The sequence below is a fragment of the Equus asinus genome, chromosome 7, assembly GCF_041296235.1.
Source record: "Equus asinus isolate D_3611 breed Donkey chromosome 7, EquAss-T2T_v2, whole genome shotgun sequence".
NCBI classification, from domain to species: domain Eukaryota; kingdom Metazoa; phylum Chordata; class Mammalia; order Perissodactyla; family Equidae; genus Equus; species Equus asinus.
The window spans coordinates 95,174,115-95,192,585 of record NC_091796.1 but is presented as its reverse complement, the minus strand read 5'-3'; the positions used below and the strand labels follow the sequence as shown (position 1 = coordinate 95,192,585).

The 18,471-nt window shown below is 34.9% G+C and overlaps 1 protein-coding gene across 9 annotated transcripts in view; it reads left to right on the top strand.

The window, feature by feature from the left end:
- Nucleotides 1-18,471, top strand: part of EML5 (EMAP like 5) — a 139,848-nt gene that overhangs the window by 59,858 nt on the left and 61,519 nt on the right. For 8 of the 9 annotated variants that reach the window (XR_011504730.1, XR_011504731.1, XM_070514168.1 and 5 more), the window contains exons 13-20: nucleotides 376-494; nucleotides 1,728-1,918; nucleotides 7,357-7,458; nucleotides 8,840-8,933; nucleotides 9,927-10,027; nucleotides 14,415-14,617; nucleotides 15,506-15,617; nucleotides 16,656-16,783. Coding sequence is in view for 7 of the 9 variants with exons in the window: in XM_070514168.1 (XP_070370269.1) it covers nucleotides 376-494; nucleotides 1,728-1,918; nucleotides 7,357-7,458; nucleotides 8,840-8,933; nucleotides 9,927-10,027; nucleotides 14,415-14,617; nucleotides 15,506-15,617; nucleotides 16,656-16,783 (1,050 nt within the window). In the remaining 2 variants the exon portion in view is untranslated. The remainder of the gene's footprint in view (nucleotides 1-375; nucleotides 495-1,727; nucleotides 1,919-7,356; nucleotides 7,459-8,839; nucleotides 8,934-9,926; nucleotides 10,028-14,414; nucleotides 14,618-15,505; nucleotides 15,618-16,655; nucleotides 16,784-18,471) is intronic. The other variant, XM_070514169.1, reaches the window with a different exon arrangement.

Sequence of the window (18,471 nt, the reverse complement as noted above, 5' to 3'; positions counted from 1 at the left end):
TCCCCTTTAAGAGTTAAAGTACACTTGTGTAAAATGTTATTTTATGCTAAGTGCTTGATATACTAAGTGTGCCTGTGTGATAATTGCCGATAGCTTTTTGTCACAGTACACTCCCATTTATTCGCTTTAAAATATCCTCCTATGAAGTATGAAAATTTCATGGAACACTAAATATGTTGTCAGTGTGATATAGAAAATGTAAATTACTTTGTCTTTCCAAAGAAGTAAATTTCATACAGTACCTTTCTATTTAAGGCAGTTAAAACTTTAGTGATCAGCAGTAGCCACAATGTCTGAAAGTTACATTAGGACTCTGTGAACACTTTTATTAATATATGTTCTAAGAATATTTCTACTTATGTGTGTTGTTTAAAGGTTTACAAAGAAGATCTACCTCAGCTTAAAGAACAATGCAAAGAGAAACAAAAAAGTGGTATTTCTAAAAGAAGAGAATGGGCTCCAGGAAATAGCATTCGATTACACTTTGTTCACGGGTATAAAACAACTATTTTTCACTTATGTGTTTGAATTTTGGTTCACATTTACTAGCTCTGTGACTCTGAGCAAGCCACTTAACCTCTCTGTGCCTCTGTTTCCCCATCTGTAAAATGGAGATAATAATACTTACATCATAGGGTTCCCATGAGGAGTAAAAAAGTCAGTACTTTTGGTGACTTAGAGTGTTGTCTGGCACATAATAAGCACTATATAAGTGTTTATTAAATAAAAAAATCTGTCTTATGAAAGTTTAGTATTACTGTATTTATAGAAATGGATCTCGTCTTTAAGCAAATTAAAAAAAGTAAAATGTAAGAGATTATCCTCCCCTAAATATGTCTAATTTGGAGTGATATTGTGGCTTATTTTGGCCTTCATATTTTAATTTAAATAAAACACAGTTTCTGGATTCTCTTAGAACATGTGACAATACAGGTGTCACATTTCATCCTGGAACAACAGATTCTCCAGTCCAACTCTTTCCTTCCCCGACCCAGTGGTCATTTTCTTACCTGGCTGATAATGCCTTCAGGAATTTGAAAAAGGGTTTATTTACCAAAAGTATTTTTCCTCCAGTGTTAAAACAGGCAGTATTTCTATTCGTTATGTTTAATGAATTGGATTTCTTTGAAGCACAAAGAAAGGTTGCTATATAAATGGAATTATATTGACCGTTTTAAGAAGATTTGGCTACTTTTTCTCTTAGTGTGTATAATGTTTTGAAATTGTTTAAACTTATTTTTGGAGTATATATTATATTCTCATGATTCAACAATGTATATATAAAGATACACTTTGAAAATCTTCTTCCTACTGCTGCCCTCCCAGCCAGCATTTTCCCCCTCCAACAGTAATCACTGTTACTTAGTTTCAGAAATATTTATGCATATACAATTACAAATATATATTCTATACTCTTTCACTTGTAAATAAAAACAACTATTTATGTTTTATAGTATACAAATTTAGTATTATACTTATGCAAATAGTAGTGTATATACACTTTTCTCCACCTTTTTTCACTCAGTATTATAGCTTGGATCTTACTATTTGTAATCAGAGCAATTCACAAAAGTTTGTGGGATCTCAGATGCTTGTATTTTGTTTTAATTCTTCAGTACTTTGTAAAACTGGAAATTGAATGACCTAAAAGGTACCTGCTTTTCCTCTGTACCTTTATGAGATAAAAGGCCAAAGGTACTTTTATGCCATATGTTTTCTATATTTAGTTACAGAGGTTATGACTGTCGAAGTAATCTGTTTTATACTCAAATTGGTGAAATCGTATACCACGTGGCAGCAGTGGGTGTCATTTACAATCGACAGCAGAACACACAGCGCTTTTACCTGGGTCATGATGATGACATTCTCTGCCTGGCTCTTCATCCTTTGAAAGACTATGTAGCAACGGGCCAGGTAGGTCCTCTGAAACACTGTGTGACAGCAACCAGATAGGTTAGACCTTTGTTTGGGTTTAAAGTTAGGGTAATCCACTTTTTAAAAATCTATCTTTAGTATTCTAGGAAATGAAAAATAAAGAATTCTTTAGAATGGGATTTTATTTTCAAATTACAAATAAAATTTATCTCAACTTTTGTCCGACAGTTTTCCTTAGAGTTTTATTGTTTTAGTTATTATTTTAATTTGAATTTGGAACTAAGAGCTCTGGCTTGTCTTCTGTCAGGATAATATTAATTTTTAAAAATTTGTGAGTAAAAATTATAGAAAACAAAGACTAGAAATCTGATTTCTCTAAGTTGAGTTATCTAAAATAATATGTTATCTAACAAATGTTCTATGACAAACAGGATGACTGTGTTTTTATTTTACTATCATGATAGTAACCTATTCAAGTTTACCAAAGTACAAAGAAGTATTGAGATAGCAAACATTGAGAAAAATCTTAACTGATACCTCTCTATATGGATATTCTTAGACAGGGAAGGGAAGGGATGGTGTTTATAGATTCTTGCTCTATATAAGCACTTTTCTAGTTTCTGAATGTATATTTATTTTATTCTCATGTCTGTGAAGAGAGAAACCATTTCCCCCAGTTTATAAATGAGGAAGTTTAGGTTTAACAAAATTAAATAATTTTCTCAAAGACTTCTCAGCAAATAAGGGAGAAAGCCTAAAGCCCTAATCTGTCTGGCTTTAAACACCGTGTAAATATACCTTCTAGGATATATTGAGGGCCGGGGGGTAGGCAGCTTTCATCATCCTATGTAGCTTCCCTAAAAGGAGAGAAAACTCTTCCCTTTTCCTTTGTCCCATCTTCCTTCCCTGTGTTTGTATCTCCCCATTGCTCACTCTTTCTCTCTTCCTCTCTTCCTCCCTTCCTCCCTTATTTCTCTCCCTCCTGTCTCCCCTTCATTCAAAAACATTCATAGAGCATGTGCGATGTACTAGGAAATGTGCTAGGAATATAGAGATAAGTAAGACATCTTGCCATGGTAAAGACTCATATTCTGAGGGGGAAAGATATACATGCAAGAAAAGTTCTGATATGAGGTCATAAGTATAGATCAGGGCTTGTTAACCTCGGCACTATTGACATTTGGGGCTAGATAATTCTTTGTTGTGAGGATAATTGCATTGTTGTGTAGAAGGCAATCCTATGCATTGTGGGATGTTTGGCAGCATCCCTGGCCTCTACCCACTAGATGCCAGTAACACCACCCTGCCTAGTTGTGACAACTGAAAAAACGTCTCCAGACAGTGTCAAATGTTGTCTGGAGGCAAAGATCACTCCCTGCTGAGAACCACTAATGTATAGATGTGTATGAAGTCCTTTGTAATATAATGAAGGACTGATTACTTGTGCCTAACAGAATCAAGGAAACCCTCATAGAAATGATGACATTTGAGCTGAGTAATTTACTGACAGAGGGGAGGTTGGAGAAAGTGTTCTAAGTGTGTTTTTTCAAGTATAAAAGTGGGGCAAAAAAACAAAACAAAACACAGCTTATTTAAAGAAGTGAGAGTAGCCTGAGGTATTCAAATCTTAGAGTGCGTGATGGACATTAGTGGAAGAACTAAGGGCACCATTTACCTTTACCTTTAGTTTGTATAAGTGGTTCCTCTTAAAGTACAGTTATGTACCCATTGTGCTGTGGCAAGGAGTTTGGACATTATTCTGGTACTACTGGAATGAAAAATGTAAAAACTGGTCATTTACTAACATGATTCTGGGATTTTAGGGAATTCAGGCCAGATTGAATTAAAAGTGAGTATGCCCACAGGATATCCCTGGATACCCGCTGTAGGGGAGGCAAAACTTTATCTCTGCCCATTTTAGTTTTCATCTGGGACTCAAAAAGACAGATTAATAGGAGAAAAACAATGTATTTATGCATACAGTGCTTATCCTGTGAGTGAAACCTAAACCAAAAGTAACTCAAAATGGAAACTTAGAATTCCAGCTTATGTAGAAAACAGTAAATTTGTAGAGAAATGACAGGACAAAGGAAACTAGTTTTAGGCTTCCAAGAACAACAAACTGTGGAAAGGTAAATATATAGGAGGAAACTAATAGAGAAAGGCTTGTTTGCAGATTCCCCTGGTGCTGTCTCTGGGTTGCAAGTCTGTCTCCAGTAAAAGGAGAATTTATATAATCAACAGGTTGTGCATCTTAAACTTATACAATGTTATCTGTCAATTATATCTCAATAAAATTGAAAAAAATTATATGTATTACCTACCTTTATTTAGAAAAGGAGGAGCTTTCTCTGGGTTTGCTGCTATTTTATTGCCTTAAGCCTAAAATAATTTTTATGTCAAAGAGGCATATTTTGGGGTGACATATTCTGGTTTCCTTCGCCATCAAGCCATAGCTCCTTTGCTTCTGCTTAAACAACAGCGTGTCTGCTTTAGACGCTGCAGAATCAAAACCTTTTCCCCAAGGCACAGGCTCACGCTGCCTCCTCCACTTCTCCCAGTGTTTTCCATTTCTTTCCTGTATTATATTACAACCAACCAGTCCCGTCTCTATAATTAGAGACTTCTGAAATAAATGTTTCTCATAATTGTTCAAAATGAAAAAAAAATTTATTAAAAATAAAAAGATATGTCCAAAGTATTTTATCTGGATGTTTTGAAATTTAGTTGACAAATCTAAACGGTGTTTTGTTTTCTGAAGAATAGAGTACAAATAACTCCCCTTTGTTGAGAACCGTGATCCTAATTCTAGATGAAAGGAGCTGAAAGAACCTTACCTAGCAACTTATTTATGTATTTCACTTTGAGTACCCTGACTGATTGTACCATAATTTAGAAATTTTGTTTCATTCAACAGATATTTGTTGAGTGCTTCCTATTTGAAAGCATCGAGTGCTGTGGGAAACAAAAAGATAACTTAGATTGGCTGCCACTATGAAGAGCTCACAACCTAGTATCAGAGTTGGATGAATTACTGTATATTTACAATTCACGGAAAATACGCTCTTTTAGATATCTTGTGGACAGCTCAGATTCAGCATGTCCAAAATGGAGATAAATGGGATTAAGCTTCCTTTCCAAACCTGCTCATGCTCATGCTGTTTCCTACTTAGAACATGGTGCTATGTTAACTTGGTTGCCTAAGCCTGAGAGTCAGCCTTGTTCTTCTTCACCCTTGATAGCCAGTCAGTCCCAGAGTTGCATCCGTTATTTGCCCTGAGTATAGCTTGATTCTCTACCTTGAATGTATCTTTGCTTTCTTTTTTTTTAAAACCTCATCTCTACTGGCAATTCAATGCTTCATAATCTCTAATTTATTGCTATACCCAACCAACTGTTCTCCCACCTTTAATTACCCCTATCCATTTTCCAGTCCCTTAGTAATCTTTCTTTTCTTCAGTGTGTATTAGTAACTTTTAGGCTAATATGTAAACTCAGTAACATGCACCTCAAGGCATTTAACCTAGTCTAAGTCTCCAAACTTCTCTTTTTCTCTCTTACCATTTACCTCCTTGTAAACTATACTCCTGCCTTTTGAGCTATTTAGAATTTGTCCAACATGTGTAATGCTGTTTCAGGTCTTTTATATAGTTCTCTCCTCTTGGAAAATTCTTCCCTTTCAGGTCCGTTCAATCATCCAACTTTATCTAATTCCTACCCCTCCTTTTAAGGCTTAGGACAAGTAACATGTCTGAGAACTTGCCCCATCTCTCCCTTCTCCCCTCATGCCTATCTGACATGCCCTGAGTGTGCTTGAATAACACTTACATATTACTTAAGCCAGTACTGAATATGCTGTTTAAAACGAACTCTTTCACTTGTTAGCTGTGGGAAAATTGCCTAACCTCTCTATGCCTCAGTTTCCACATCTTTTAAAATGGGAGTACTATCAGTGCCTATCTCATAGAGTTGTTTGATTATTAAATGAGTCAATCCTTGTAAAATGTTTAGAATAGTTTCTGGCACATAAGTCAGTTCTCAGTAAATGTTAGTCTTCATCATCATTTCCGTGTGACATGTCCAGTGGGCAGTTGAACATGTGAGTCTTGAATTCAGAAGAAAAGTTTGAAGGTTGGAGGGTAGAATTTGGGAGTCATTTGTTGATTTAACTGTTGAAAGTGGAAGTGAGTTACCTCCAGGCAAAAATGTAGGATGAGAAGACCGTAGTATGAAAGCCGGAATCTTGGGGAAGTTTGCATTTAAGGGACAGGTGCTGAAACTGTGAAGGAAGCTCAGTAGTAAGAGTCAAGGAGACTGGAGAACTAGGAGAGAGTAGTCCTGTGAAGTTATCAGAAGTATCAAGCTCTGCAGAGGTTAAGTAGAAAGAAAACTTAACACTCACTGGTAATGTTTGGCTGAATAACTTAGTGAATTATTGACTGATTGCAGTGTCATTTTTTGTTATGTCTTTATATAAAACCAATCTCAGAATTAACGATAATTGGTAGCTATCTTAGTTATTTCAGGAGTTGCCTTTATAGGCAAAGCTATTATATCTCTTTATCCTTATAGTTAAAGACAGTGATTACTTGAGGCTAAAGGAATAATTCAGAATTGATAGTTTATCTGTGCATTCATGAACATCATAAACCAAGTTTAAAGATAAGTGATAGAGCAGCTGGCCCAGTCACATAGTGGTCAAGTTTGCGCACTCTGCCTTGGCAGCCTGGGGTTCATGGGTTCAGATCCCAGGCTCAAACCTACACACCACTCCTCAAGCCATGCTGTGGCGGCATCCCACATATAAAATAGAGGAAGCTTAGCACAGATGTTAGCTCAGGGACAATCTTCTTCACCAAAAAAAAAAAAAAAAAGTGATAGACCACTGCAGTAAAACTGTCTATTCAGAGTCTTGTTTACCTGCTTTAACCCCTCTGTATCTTTGTTTATAATTATCCTAGCCTAGAATGGGCCTGCTTTCTTCTCTTTTTATCCAAGACCTGTGGTTTCTAAAGGTTCAGGTCAAGTATCATCTCTTCTATGAAGTTTTTCTCTACAGCCTTTTCATCCCTCATTAGGCATGTATTTCCAGATGTTCTTATTTAACCGAAAGTATCTTGTTTTCCCAATAAGTGTGCAAAATGTACCTGAATGTCGTAGTGTTCATTGTATCTAGCATAGGAACATTGCCAATAAAAGGTACTCAGTAAGCATCTTTATTTATGAAGAATAGAATAAATTTTAGGAATCACATAGTTCTAGAACATTCCTAGAAACAGTGAGCTTAGTGTCATTAGCTTTTCAATAATTGTAAGAAAAAAATGTTAGTCACATATATCACCTACTTTATATTTTTTATTTGATAAATATCTATAGCAAATAAGATAGGCTGTAAAATCTCCTGTCTTATTTCTTTTTAATAGATATGAAAATAATTTAATTGTATAAAGTGACTTTTATAATTCTTTCTATCTTAGGTAGGTAGGGATCCCTCAATTCACATATGGGATACAGAGACCATTAAACCATTGTCAATTTTAAAGGGCTACCACCAATATGGTGTCTGTGCTGTTGATTTCTCAGGTAAGGCTGTTTTCTATCTCAGTAAGAATGACCAAAATACAGAGGTGCAATACATAGCATTTTAGTCTAAATCAGTGCTGCACTTGTCATTTAGCTATGACCTTCACAATTTTTATCAAATATGCATACTGTTGTCCTAACCAATCAGGGCTGTGAAAGAGTGGGTTTGCTGGCTGGTTTATAATTATAATTTAATGAGTGTAATTTTGAATACCTGTTAATTTAAATATGTTTCTATTAAAATAAAAAATGTTTGCATAACATCTAAAACTATCCAATTACTACTAGTGGTATATATCTTCTACTTTGGGCAAACCCTGATCTCACTTAATATTTTACAGCCACAGAGTTAATTATGAAAATGTTTAGGGTGAAAGCTAAGAAAAAAAGAGTTGAGAACTGAAGTATTTGTTTTGTAACATTTCTATGAAGTGACAATTCCAAGCCCTTTTACCAAAATAATTTCAGATTATGTTACGTTGTTGCTGTATGTTTGAAAGTTTAAGAGCTGCAGATAGATCTACAATGAAAGCCAGCATGTGGTTCGGGAAGAGGAGGGAAATACCATTAATAGAGAAATTTATAATAAACGAAACAGTAAATTTGTGCTGTCTGCTGCTCTGACTAAAGTGATAGTGAATTATTCATAGCAGAGTTTTGGGAGAAAATGTATATACACGTTCAGGGATCTGCTAAGAATCAAGAAGGAAGAAAATGAACGGCAAACTAAGGGAGTCAACAGGAAAAATGCCACTGGTAGCAATGAACTAATTGAGGTCTGCAAAAGTGTGGTAGAGTGGCAAACATTTTAGTGGAGTTTGAGCCTTTATAACCTGTAAACACGTGAACACCTGTCAGCATGACTAATTTAGCTCAATCATTTGTCTAATACAGTCATTGCTTGTTGCTTGATAATAGTAACAACTAAAGTGATTAACCTTCACTAAAAATCATCGTATTAATGGCAATATATAGTTTTAACCTACATCTTTTTCAATGATTAACTTTTCATTGTTGCTGTAAGTTCTTATATCACAGTGGAATTCTTATGGTGAATTTAATTGAAGTAAATCTTTTCTTCCTTCTTTCAGTTTTTCCTTTCCTCCTCATTTTTTAAGTCTATCTACTTATCTTCCTCCTTCCCCTCATTCCATCCTGGTGGATAGATAAAGTAAATGAGCTCAGAGAAAATGCCAGTAGATATGTTGAGAAACTGTCCCCCCTTATAAATTCTAATTCTTTTAATAGATGTATGCATGCCTAACATTTAGCATTATTTGATAAAATTTTAAATATGGTGCTGTGGTTTTAGAATGTGTACTGAATGTTTTTTATCTTCTGATGTTAATGCTCAGTATATCTCTCTGATGAATTTTCATAGCGGATGGGAAACGTTTGGCCTCAGTTGGAATAGATGATGGCCATACTATTGTGCTGTGGGACTGGAAGAAAGGAGAGAAACTTTCAATAGCAAGGTAGGGAAAAAACCCTGATATCACATTGACAAAATACTACCATTACTTTGGACTTAAAAATTTTTTAATTAAAACAATTTTGAAGCTTTGTTTATTGCTGCTGTCTTTATTACCATCAAATAAATAGTATAATCATGGTAAAAAGACAAACAATTTCAGGATTCATTTGTAGGTTTATCCCTTGTGAACCTGCTTTTTAATGTAACTAGTATGACAATTAGTAATGTAACTAATTTGAAAAAAGCTGTTATCTAAAATCTCCATTTACAGGTAGCATGAATTCTACTGTATGATAAGCTATTATAAAGTCCTTGGAAAGTATGATAAAATGCTTATATATTTGAATGAAAGAAGATATGTACACACTCATATATCACAAATAAATTATAGATTATTTTTATTTTCTATGTTATATTTTTTATTTTCTAAATTTTCTGCAATGAGCATGTATTATTTCTATAATAATAAAAAATATGAATAGTTGCTTTAAAGGAGGAAACAGTGTCAGAGACTATTTTTTTTAATTTCCTGTTCCTTAAAGTAAGACATTAAAACACTTAAAATATATAGATAAGTGCTTTTTTTCCAGAGTATATAGACAATGCCCAAATATAAAATAATTTAAGGGGAACTTTGTGTTTGGAAAGGCTATATTAAGCTATAACAGAGTATTTTAAAAAATTTCTTTAACTTATTTACTCCAAAAATAGCATTCCCTGTGCACAGTACTGTAGTAGGTGCAATAGGTACTATCCACAAGAAGTTCAATTCTCGTTGTTCCTGTCTTTTAAGACTCTGTTGATTAGAGTTAATATATTAAAATAATGACAAAATAACAAATGTACAAATGCATGATTCCATATTCCAAACTTGAGAGACAAGTGGGCCAAGCATTCAGTAATGGAGTAATCAGGATAAAGGTATGGATTAGGCAAAAGATTATTACAGGAGAGATTTATCTTCAGAGTTAAAACATTTTGGTATTTATTTCAGAGGAAGTAAAGATAAGATTTTTGTTGTAAAGATGAACCCCTACGTGCCTGATAAATTAATTACAGCTGGAATTAAACACATGAAATTTTGGCGTAGAGCAGGTAAGAAAGTGCTTCTTTTTACTCCTTTGAAATTTAAGAAATTGTTACTTTAAAAAGTGATTTAGCTAAGTGCAGTGTGGTATCCTAGATTGGATCCTGGAACAGAAAAGAGACATTAGTGGAAAAACAGGTGAAATCTGAATGAAGTCGGAGGTCAGTTAATAGTAATGTAACAAACATGTTGGTTTCTTAGTTTTGACAAATAGTCTATAGATTACTATAGATGTACTGTAATATAGTATAGTATAGATTACTATAGATGTAAGATGTTAACATTAAGCGAAACTGGATAAGGAGTATACGAGAACCTTCTGTGTTATCTTTGTGTCTTTTATGAAAATCTAAAATTATCCAAAATACAAAGTTCATTTTTTGAAAAAGTGATGCACAGTTGTCTTGGTACATTTTAAACAAATGTAAGATTTATTTTATTGTCATTTATTGGCTGCATTGATGTAGTATTCGTGTTTGCAACAGGATTTAACTTAGAAGATTAATCAAGTGATGTCCAGACTCCTTCCTTCTGTTAAAGATGTTTTTGGTCTAAACTGAACATGAAAAATTTTTTTAAAATTCTTCATATGCTATAGAATGATATAGAAATGGAATTTCATATTACTTAGTCATTTGTAACTGTAAAACAATAACTGTGGAAGAAGTTCATGTTTTAAAATAAAAGCCTCTTTTCCAAATAGAATAGTATAAACTCCAGCAATTTAACATCAAAGTCTCAGCACACTTAAACCTTTCAGATAAAATACATAAATATAGGAAAAAGTGAAACATTATTAGAAAAGAATAGGCTCATTAAAGACATTTCCAAAGTTCAAGTAACTTTCAAGTTGTAAGCTGCGTAAGACACGAATTGATCTTCATCCCAGATTCATCAGATCATAGTGTATATACATTTACAAATTAAAAAGAAGTATTTTCACATTTATGATTTCATTCCCGTACATTTAGAGAAAAATTTTGAGTATCTTAGTTACTTGGAATTGCAAATACCCAGCAAGTAATGCTTATTATTTCTGTCTTGAAAAAAAACTATAAGTGTATTTGAAATAAGAGACTTAATGAAAGTAAGTAGCCTTAAAATGAAAAGATTTGCAATTAACTTTTCTCCTTCAGTTTGATTTGACATATAATAGATCTGAAACTGAACCGTAGAAGGATAAATGTTAAGGCTTTGGTGTACATTTTAACCTTCTTCACTTTTGGGGTTCTGATCTACAGCGTTCACTAGCCAAGTGGGAAATAAGTAGCCACTTTATTAATCTGAGTAAATGCTGTCTAATCTCTGAATGTATAGCTTTATGTAAACTAAGTTAAAGATGACTTAGGCCTGAGGTTAAAAGGGTGCTTTTTACCTTTTTACCTTCCAGGTATAGGCTTTGAGAATTCCAAGTTATGAATTATTAGTCTATCCTTTAAGGAATTTGAACTCTATTCTGTGGCTGGTGGGGGTGGGGAGCCATTGAAAGTTTTTGAGTGCAAGGAAAACATGACCTTGTGCAGTAGGAACATGTTATGCTGTATGTATCAGAAGACACAGCTATTGATTATCTAAACCAGGGGTGGTAAACTCTTTCTGTAAATGACCAAATAATAAATATTTTAGATTTTCCAGGCCCAGGAACAAAATCAAGAATATTATGTAGGTATTTATAGAACAAGAGAGAGAACTCCTGCTCTGCTCTACCCTGTTTGCACCCAGTTGCCGTTAACTGGAGACATTCTTTCCGAGATCAGCCTGCTGCAGCAGAGGGGACCTGCACGTTTGGGGGGTGGGATCATGGTCAGCTTCACTCTGCCCAAGTAACGCAGAGATCCTAGTGTGTCCTTCTCCTTCTGGAGAGCCCTAACTTCTCAACTTGGGCAGCTGGCCAGAGGCAAGGCGACTCCTTGACTTCAGTTCCACTGCTGGGTCCCAGCAGTTGCCATTAGCAAAATCCTCAACTTCCAGATAGTAACCAACTCAAGCCCCGGGCAGCTGCTAGTTAGCAGCCAAAAGTCAGGGAATCAGGCTCTGGAAGCAGAGAAGGAAACAGGCGTGACCTCTGCAGCTCATAGTGCCAATTTGCTCCAGTGCGCACCGTACAAAATAGATGGTGGCAGAATTTGGCCTGCAGCCTGTAGTTTGCTGACCCTGTTCTAGATGGGTAGTCTGTGCTCTAGTGAAGGCCAATCCCTCCACTTGTGTACTAGATCTCTTCTGCTGTCACCTACTCAAGGACATGACTTCAACTCTTCTTCCCTTTCTCTCCTACATCATCAGTTTTCCTTCTCTACAGACTTTCCCTTCAGCATACAAGTATGGTGTTATTCTCCATCTTAAAACCCAACAAAACCCCTTCAACTCTCTTCTCCAATTGCTAATCAATTTCTCTTCTTACCCACGTACTGAAACACCTCCAAACAGTTGTTTACACTTTCAATTTGCAATGTGTCGTCTTCTTTCTCTTGAGAGAAGTCTAATGTTTTTTTTTCCTTCACCTCTCCACTTAACTGCCCTTGAGGTTCACTGATGACTCTGGCTGCTATGTTAAGAAAAGACAATCTTACAAATGGATCTGGAATGTGACCACTTTTCATCATCTTCCATGCTACCACCGTGGTCCATGCCACCTTTATCATTTGCCCAGATGATTGAAATAGACTTCTCTTTTCATCCTTGCTGCTCTTCAATTTTCTTTCAACCCAGAAGTCAGAATGAACCTGTTAATAAATCATATGCCAGATCTTGTCATTCCAACTACCCAAATGTTTTCCATCTCATATAGAGTAAAAGTTAAATCCTTACAGCGGCCTGAAATACTGCCTTTGACCTCTCTGACCCCATCTCCCATTAGTGCCTCCCTTACTTTCTTTCCTACTTTATACTGGCCTCCCTGATTGTTCCTTGAAGATTCTTGTCACATTCCTGCATTTGGGGCCTTTGGACTTGCTGCTCCCTCTGCCCTGAACACTGTTCTTGCATAGCTTGTTCTTGCTACCTCCTTCAGGTCTGCATTGAGATATTACCTTCTCAGTGAGGCCTTTCTTAACCACCGTACTGAAAATGGACCCATGTCACTTCTTATCTCCTTTTTATGTCTATGTTTTCTCCATGGCTCCTATCATCTTCTAACATACTATACATCTTACTTATTTGTCATATTTATTGACTATCTCTCACCAGGAAGCTCCATGAAAACAAGGAATTTCGTTGTCTGTTTTGTTCAAAGCTCTACCCCCAGTGCCTTGAATAGTACCTGGCATATGTATTTCTTGAGTGAATGAATGACTTTAATTGGAAAAATGGGCAAAAGGTATCAACAGGTAGTGAATGGCCAATTAAAATAGGAAAAGATGATACAGCCCATTAATAATCAGGGAAATGCAAATTAAAACCACAATAAAATTTAGTTGGTATTTCATCCCCCAGTCTGACAATAACAAGTGTTCCTGAAAGCTGGGAAATAATAGGAACTCTCTTCACTATTAATGGGAGTGTAAATAGATTTATCAACCCTGGATAACAATATGGCAACAGATGATACCTCTCATTTATGTGTTGTTCCTTTTGCACATACCCTATGGCCATTCCTAGGCATTACTAGAGCATCTCTTGTATAGAAGAAGCCCTGACAAAAATGTTTAAAGCAGCATTGTTTTCAATAGCAAATCTTGGAGACAACTTAAGTGACCATTAATAGGAAAGTGGACAGATTGTGTTTGTTTATATAATGGAATGCTATATAGTTATGAAAATGAGTTTTCTAGAGGTACAAATCAGCATGTATAAAACTCCATAACAAATCATTAGTGAAAAAAGCAAGTTGCAAAAGAATACATACAGGATGGTATTTATAGAAAATTTTAAAACATGAAAAATAATATGACATTGCCCTAAGAATTCATAAATAAGTATTAAAATATATATAAAGGAATGTGTGAGAATAATCAACACCGCATTCAGAATAAGAGGTGAAAAGGGAGATGGGATTGTCATCGCCTTTCAGTTGTTTAGTAATTTTATGTAAGTTGATAGTGTATTGATACAGGTGTTCATTGCATTGTTTTTTATACCTTTTTGTATTAAATGCTTCATAATAAAAATTTTGAAAAACGTAATCAGAAGTACTAAGAACTAATTAAAATTGACTTAGCACGTGTTTTTGTTTATCCAAAATGCTATGGCCTAAAATCAGCCATTGGTATGGCTGCCTAAGCTGGGCAAAGTGTTGCCCAAGTCACTGAATGAGAGACCTGTAATTTTCTTTTTAATTCTCCTTACTGTTCCATGTTTTTGTATTTAAACAAAAACAACAGTAGCAAAGAAATTTTACTGCTTTATAATTTTATACGTTTTGAAAGTGGTACTCTTGTAATATTTTTTATGAACCAGGGGGAGGATTGATTGGAAGAAAAGGCTACATAGGCACACTGGGGAAAAATGACACAATGATGTGTGCAGTGTATGGATGGACTGAAGAGATGGCTTTTTCTGGAACATCCACAGGAGATGTGTGTATCTGGAGAGATGTCTTTCTTGTAAAAACAGTTAAAGCACATGATGGGCCAGTCTTCAGTATGCATGCGTTGGAAAAAGTAAGTAACCTAAAGATATTTTAAGTTAAACACAATTTGATCATGGAGTATAGAACATTTTCACAAGTAAAGGAATTTTGCCTTCCTGCTTAGCTTGGCCACCCAATAATGATCTATGAACTAGAGTCTTTTTGACCTTGTTTCATTCCTCCTTTTAAACTTCTGATCACACAGTGAAATAGGTCTGCTGTTTAAAAAGTTAATATTTATTAATCACTATGTGTCAAAAGTTGTGTAAGTGCTTTATATATTATCACCATGTCCTGTGAGGTAGCTACTGTTACTATCCTCTCTCTTTTTTTTTTTTTTTCTTTTTTCTTTTGCTGGAAAAGATTTGCCCTAAGCTAACATCTGTGGCCAATCTTCCTCTTTTTTTTTGCCCCCCTCCCTAAAGCCCCAGTACATATTATTATTCTAGTTGTAAGTCCTTCTAGTTCTTCTATGTGAGCTGCCACCACAGCATGGCTACTGGCAGACGACCGGTGTGGTTCTGTGCTTGGGAACCAAACCTGGGCTACCGAAGCAGAGTGCGCCAAACTTTAACCGCTAGGGCTCTATCCTCTCTTTTTAAAGGGTGGGATTATGAAACCTCCAGGAGAATATATTTAACTTGCTGAAAGTGGTAGAGCTATTTTATGGTTCCAAATTACAAACTGTGTTTTTAAAGTCCTATCCTAAAAGTAGAATGTTTAGTGTCAGTGTAAATATTTTTGCAGACTCCATGTTGATGTTTAAAAAAACATTGAATTCTTAGGATAACTCTTGTTCTTTATGAGCTGTAACTTTTGGCTATGAATGTTCTTTGTTCTAGAGTTTTTCAATATAAAGACGGTTATTATTTTTTTAAATATCTAAATCTTTATTAACTTGAATCTTTTACTTTCATAGGGATTTGTAACTGGAGGAAAAGATGGTGTGGTAGCTCTTTGGGATGACTCCTTTGAAAGATGTCTCAAGACCTATGCTATAAAAAGAGCTGCTTTGGCCCCAGGGTCTAAAGGTGGTTTGAGATTTAATTTACTTTGTAGGAAAAAAGATTAATTGCTCATTAACATGTGTGGTCACTGAGGTGGAGCACACGGAATGCATTTTTCCTTCTTTACTAGACAGGCATCAGAGTTAAATGGGGGAAGCCACTTAGTTGGGTGCCAGAATCATTGCTGCCCTTTCAAAATCTATTTTCTGTGGTATACATGGTAAAATATTAACCAAGTACAAGATTACTAATGTTAATTCTTAACATTTTTAATTTTCCAAAGAAAATCACATTTAGCACCAGTCAGGAATTTATCATCAAACTTGGTGTTTTGTTGACCCTGCCTCTCTAGCCTTGCAGGCCGTTCTCCCCTTCCCCTTTCTCTCGGTGCATTAAGGCGCTGCATCATACTCTGACCTCCAGGCCTTTCTATCTGCTATTACTTTTGCCTAGAATTTACCTTTCCTTCTCCCTCCTGACCTCTCCAGTTACCTGACCATATATTCATTTTCCAGATCTCAAATGTTATTTCTTCTAGGATGATTCCTTCCACTCCCCTCCCCCTGAAAAAGGTTAAATTCTCTTGCATATGCTCCTCACACAGGGTTTTTTTTCTCATTGTATGCCCTGTGAGGTCAAGAGCTGGCTCTGTCATGTTTACCAATAGATCTCGGAAGCCTGCCTAGGACACAGTAGACATAAATGAATTAATCGTAAGTTGAGTTAAAATTTCCAACCAGAATATTGTATGTGCTCTAAGAGGCACAGGAGGTAGATGAGGAGGGGCACATCTAAGAGGAAAAGAAACAGTTGTCAGAATGGTAGCAGGGGATCTGGGATAATACAGAATCATAGAATTGTAGTATATAAATGGTGCCTACTTTTGAGATTAGTAAATTGAACGATTGGGGGAAAGGCATGCTTTTATTAGAATACTTGAAATATAGGAGAAAGCAACCTTGTAGTGTGATTTTCATTGTCAAAATAACATCATTGGCAATATATACATCCTTGTATTATAGTAACTTCATACCTAAAGAAAATCTCCACTTAACATTTCAGGTCTTCTCTTGGAAGATAACCCATCTATACGTGCCATATCATTAGGACATGGTCATATTTTAGTTGGCACAAAGAATGGTGAAATATTAGAAGTGGATAAAAGTGGCCCAGTAACACTTCTGGTCCAGGTAATTTTAAATGTTAATATGTTAATATGACTGATTCAATACATAAGAGCCAAAAGTTGGCAGTGGTGAAAAATGATGTTAGGGAAATATTTGTTGATGTTAGTATATACCAAAAAATGTAAATTTAATTATAGCTAAATGAGTAGACATCAGTAAATAAATATGCGTGTTATCATGCGGAATTATTGTCAACAATTCAAGTAATTTCTTATCACAAAATAAAAAACGAGTGGAAAGAAAAAGACAGATGTAGTTAATTTAACACAGTCCATTTATTTAATATTTAATTTTATTTCTTTGAAGTATATTTGTTGAATGTAAGGGAGTTGTTTTTCTGTGAAACCCAAGTTTCTAACTTAGAAAAATAAAAAACAAATGTATGCTAAAATTTTACTGTGAAAACATTTATCAGTGAAAATATATTAATAATAAAACAAAAATCCATAAAAGTAAAAATTTGTGTGGTAGAAATATAAAATGAAACAGCAGGATTAGCTGATGCTTAACATCAGGAATGCTGTATTAATTTTTTAGATGTACATTTCCTATAGATATTATGTTTTTCTGAAAAGTAAGAGGAGAAATAAGTCAATACTATAAAACATAGCAAGTGAGATAGAATCTCCACTAATGAAAAATTGTCCCCATGCAACTCTAGGTAGTAACACCAATTTTGAATATGCCTTTTACCCTGAAAAAGAATTATGTTCTTTCTTAATACAGACTTATTTCTTCTCCAGTCCCCACTTCACTCCTGTTAAGACTCCAGAGAGCACATGTAGATGAGAACATTGGACATGCTTTAATGGTAGTATAATACCCTAATGTGCCAAGGAAAATTTATAAGCAAATAACGAAACATTTTATATTAAATTAACTGTCAGACTTTGGTGTCTTACTCTTTAATTTCAGTGATATAATATGCCTTTGAAGTAAAAAGATGATGGAGTCATAGTGTTAAACATGTTTATGATCTCTTGGAAAATATTAACACAAGTGCACTTTTGCAGAGGAATCCATAGAATTATTCAAAAACAGTTTTGTAATTTTAAGAAAATATTTCGAAGTCATAAATGACATCCTATTATTTTTTATATTTATTATGGAGTTTAAGCTTTCAAATATCTACTGTTTCCTAAACATCAGGAACAAAGCAAGGATACCAGGTCTCCCTGTTATTGTCCAACACTGTGTGTGAGGTCTTAGCTAATCCAGTAAAACAAAACAATAAAAGGTGTAAGTATTGGAAACAAATGGACAAACACTCAGTATTTGCGGATATTATAGCCCTATGTCTTGAATGTTCAAGAGAATAATTTGAAAGATTAGTAGAACTAATTAAGGAGTCCTGTAAAGTGAGTAGATGCAAAGTCAACATATAAAAATCAACAGTATTTCTAAATATCAGCAAATCAGTTACAAAATATGACACAAAAATAGTACAAAGAAAACTGCAATAACCAAGAATAAAAACAGGCATACTTTGCAGATACTGTGGGTTTGGTTTCAGACCACCACAATAAAGCAAATATCGCAATGAAACAAGTCACACAATTTTTTGGTTTCCTGGTGCATATAAAAGTTATGTTTACACTATAGTCTGTTAAATGTATAATAGCATTATGTCCAAAAAAATGATGTACATACCTAATTTTTTTTTTGGAGGAAGATTAGCCCTGCGCTAACAT